Below are 4,889 nucleotides of genomic sequence, written 5' to 3' on the forward strand. Positions count from 1 at the left end.
ATGCGTCGGCTTAAGTTTTACTCACGTATTTTAATCGTTCTTCAGTTAGTGTGCTTATTAGTTGTACTAGATGCTTATGCTCATTCAACATTCGTATGCTCGAGTAATCTCACCTAACATCTACTTAGCGTAATACTATTCCGGTTAAAGCAACTATGTTAATGCATGTATTTAATTGATAAACATAATAGAATAACCATCGCTTTTGCTTAGATACAGCAGACCTCATATTTGATTATTTCATATATGATACGATGTTTCCTACAAAGGTCATGTACTGAACACGAAAATTTGGTTTACTAATATTATAACCTGGCTGAAAAGCGCTTCTGAATAAATTTGCAATTAAATTAGTGGAAGCTTTTCACGTTTTAAAACATATCGTAAATGTATATGTATGATATAGTAAAAACGATTTTTTAATTAGGCTCAAACGCTGTAAGGGAACATTTTAGAGCTTAACTGTAATCATTAAATATGTTTAAGGTAAACATAAACATTGACAGATTTTCTTTGTAGAGAAAGATCAACCTATTAACAGCGGCTGTGAAACAGGAAAATTTGGGATTGATTGCAGCTTAGAATGTGGAAATTGTATAAATAATACCTTCTGTAACAATATTTCTGGCCGGTGTCCGGACGGATGTGATCCCGGATGGACTGGTCAATTGTGTAATATAGGTTAGTTGTTCCATACATTGTAATATACATTTACATATCCTCGTATCAAAATAACAAAATACAAAACAACATCTCCGTTTAACTATACTTATTATTTTCATATTAGTTGCATTTTTTAGTTCCTTTCCGTCCTTTTGACGATTCATAGTTATTCATTTTAACACTATCACAGTCCTTTAAGATTGATATTTCAATCTCCACCTCCTTCAACCTTCTGGTTTTATGAACATTACCAATGTTTAACGATTACATGATTCAGCCTCGTTTTGCATCTATCACCACAGGTAGAAATTAATGAAAAACGTGTTGAAAACGGCACTTTAATATATCCATTAAGTACAATGTTTCAAAAGAGATCATCTGACAATGAATGACGAAGGCTAAGCTGTATTCCACTTTGCTCATTATTTTATTTATCATAGACTAAACCTATTGTTACAAAAGCGTATTTTGTGCATTTAGCATTCTTATGTTAATTTGACAGAATGCGCAAATAAAACGTTCGGTTTAAACTGCTCCAATCGTTGCGGGAATAATTGCAATTCTGATGGAAGATGTTACAAAAATAACGGAATATGTATAGGCGGCTGTACATCTGGGTACGACTACAACCATGATAAGACATGTAATACCGGTAAGTAAAGTAATAAGGAAACTCGAAAAACATTCATAGGAGAGAATATCTTATTAACGTATTCTGGTATTTTATTTAATGTGAGTGGTCATTTAAATGATACCATGTCCCATGATCCAAGCGCTTAAGCGAGTCGCTGCAAAAAATGAAAATTTGGGATCGTTTGCATATTTATATTTTGCTTCTGCATCGATAATAACTTCTATAAAAACTTTTTTGTTTCAATAACTTAATGTGATCATAGCTTTAATACCATTATTTCCACGAAGATAAGATATATCATGTTAATGGCTTTGAAAAAACTATTCAGTTAACTATGTATACATTTTATAAATTAAAAAAGCACCATGTGCCATGAAAACATGACATATGTATAATGAATCATTCAATTAAACAAAACGATGTCATGTTCCTGCACTTGAAATGTTTATTCCTGCAAGGTTTGAATAAAACGAAGTTTTTTCTCGGGGTATTAAGTTTCAACACTATCCGTGTCATTATGGAATACAAATGTATGTTTTTATTTGATGCTGTTTAATTTAGCCTGTTCAACTGGATTTTTCGGACAAAACTGCACTCATAGGTGTCACTGTTCAAATAACGATTCTCTGAATGCGTGTGGAACAACAGACGGCAGTTGTCCAAAAGGCTGCGAAGAAGGATGGACTGGTCGTAACTGCAGTGTTTTGAAAAGTGAATATTCTTTAAGTGTTACTCTTAAAACGCTCTTATGTATAGTTCTTAAAAAGGTATATACACACATGGCTATATTTACGGTGCGATATGGGGCAAGATATATAATTAAAGAGCGCATACAACAATCAAATGTCCAAAACACGAAAAATATACGCCAAAATAAAGAAAACAAGATGTGATCCAAAAGCTTGCAAAAGAGCACTCATTTCGTTCTTTAATATAGGTAATAACAGAAAAGTGAATACGATATGGTATATTGTTTCTATGCTCGTTAGTTCAAATACAATTGATTCGGCACAGGATGTCAACATATTCCTTTAAGTATTTGTCTTGATATTGGTTTTAGTGTATGTATTATTATGTGTGTTGCAAAGCATGCAGTAGCAAAGTCAAGATACAGCTTCCATTACACAAATCATTTTCAGTTGACATCATGTTTTCCTACTTAAGATGTATTGTGAAATTATATGTAAATCAAAATGCACTAATGTTTTTGCAGTAAGTTACCAGGAGTCTGGTGATTCAGTGGTTGTTGTTGCCATTTCTATTTCCGCATCAACAGCGACAGTCGTCGTACTTGCCACTGTCGTCGGAGGTTGTATCTACTGCAAAAGGAAAGATCGGTAAATAGCAATGGCAATCTGACCTACACGCATATAAAACCTATTGCTAAAGCAAAGCTTTTTATGTGTTAAGCGGAATGGTCCACGGCAAAGTATATAGTGTGTATGTTTAATAGAATCTTGTCTCAATCAACAATTCCAATCATTTGATTCAATTTAAAAAATGTTATCTGGGAAAGTTAGCTGAATGTTTAAAGCGATGGACAGATTCCTTCAAAAATAAAAGAGGCAGAAAAGGAAGATGTATAAGATTCGAGAACAAAGTCCTCAAATAGTCCCCATGTTTATAAAACATCACAGCCACTTACTTAAATATTTATTCTTCCTTAGTAACAACTTAAACATCTATATCTTCCAAAAACATTGCTTACAATGTCTTCCGTTAATAATGTATATGAACATGTTGAAACACTTTTTTATTGTACTCGATAGTCTCCCATATCGTTTGATAATGCATTATACCAAGCGCTCAACAAATATTGTCAGTTTTTCTATCATTCGGACTTACGTCAGGGCCATATCTCGAAACCTATAAGAAAATATTGTAGATTAATTTAAACTATAACACTTGCCTCTAAAAATATACATTTATCTATTTGTTACGTTTTTATTAACATTTCGTCCGCGGTATTTATCTAAAACAGACTGTTGAAGTATGTTGATAGAAATTTATGTAAGGGTTATGAAGACTATGGACAGTCAACAGAACACAAAATGTATCAAAATACTAAGTGTTTATTGATGCCTTGTAGACTCGTATATACATTTAGAATCATTTAAAAGAATTTCGAAGTTTTTGTCAGTAATTTTAAATGTTCGGCATAAATTAAATTTCATCAAGACTATGATCATGCAGATTAAAATGTTAAGGTTAATAATCAAGGGGAAATGTTGTATATATATTGTGGCTGTTAACCCGTTGATTAATGTTGATTTAGACTTGAAAACATACCCGTTCTGATAAGTTTAGATTCTCACAACATGCTATTTCGAACAATTAAAATTAAGAGATTCTATTGCCTGGTTATCTTACAAATTCAACGTTCTGGATATGTTTTAGGCAATCAACAACAGCCGACACCGAATCTGTAGGGGCACCAAGTGCGTCAACGTCAAACTCTGATGATTATATCACAAACATTGGTATTGCGAGAACAGTGAACACATGATTTCAACGAACAATAACCATACAACGCACCATAAGATTGTGTAAGCGTTTGTTAACTGTACAATGGGAAGGTTATTGAACCACATTGATCAGCAATTATGACCAATACAAGAATACCTTGCGATATGCCGTATATTCAATCTATTTGCTTATATGTTTTATGTAATTTAATTTTTAAATAATTGTTTTAATCTAACGATTTTAATAAAAGTAAAAGTTATCCAAAATAATTATAGCTATAAAGAAAATATAATGATCCTGTCATTAGATGCAATTATAAACAGATTATGGAAAACCTTTTTAACAATTAAATCCATAATTTATTATATATAATATTGTAGCAGTATATTATCTTTAAAAATATTCAAACGAAAAACACTCGTTCTATGATAAGTGCAACATGCCAAAATGAGACACAAATAAAGAGCAAGAAATACTGATGCAATTTCATTACAAAAATATGAGGGTCATAATTTCCATATAATGCCCTATAATGCCACCAGAATAAACGTCATGAAGCTAGAGTATCGTTAGGTGTTTTTGTCTGCCGAAACTTAATATCATATCTCAGCATTTCATTCAGTAGCATTACAAGTTGTATTGCAATCTGTAATAAATCTCACATATTTCCATTTTGAAACAAAAACGACAAAAAAAGAAAAAATAATTGAATATTAATATATTTAGTATATTAGGTATACAGAGTTAACGACGACATAAATGTTATATCTAGTTACTTATGGTTTATGTTATATGATATTAAAATATGTAAGATACTGATATCGCTTATCTCTCTTACTTGGGCAATTGTCAGATCTCTAACTACAGCCCTTGCGATTATACCTAAGCCTGAAAACATTATTGTATGCAATGTGTGTTTTGCTATATTTGTGTAGTTCTTTCTTTCAGGTTGCATAAACGTGCACATGTCTCATCAATGCAAACGGATCTGAGTTTAAGCTCACCAGAGCCACGATTAATTGACCCTAAACAACGGTGATCTTTACAATACACATACAACAGCCAATTCAATTCTCTTTTAAAATTTTATGCTCCGATCTTAGCTTTATTCGATAGTATTATACAT

General features: G+C 32.0%; 1 protein-coding gene across 1 annotated transcript; it reads left to right on the forward strand.

The window, feature by feature from the left end:
* On the forward strand, positions 1 to 4,579 carry LOC127878867 (protein draper-like). Its single transcript, XM_052425393.1, has 6 exons — positions 1 to 25; positions 520 to 681; positions 1,166 to 1,315; positions 1,859 to 2,008; positions 2,511 to 2,634; positions 3,695 to 4,579. Exons 1-6 carry the CDS (start codon positions 1 to 3, stop codon positions 3,801 to 3,803), a joined length of 720 nt encoding a protein of 239 aa, XP_052281353.1. The 3' UTR covers positions 3,804 to 4,579.
* Positions 4,580 to 4,889: the final 310 nt, after the last annotated feature.

This window comes from Dreissena polymorpha, chromosome 4 (genome assembly GCF_020536995.1).
Source record: "Dreissena polymorpha isolate Duluth1 chromosome 4, UMN_Dpol_1.0, whole genome shotgun sequence".
Taxonomy (NCBI): Eukaryota; Metazoa; Mollusca; class Bivalvia; order Myida; family Dreissenidae; genus Dreissena; species Dreissena polymorpha.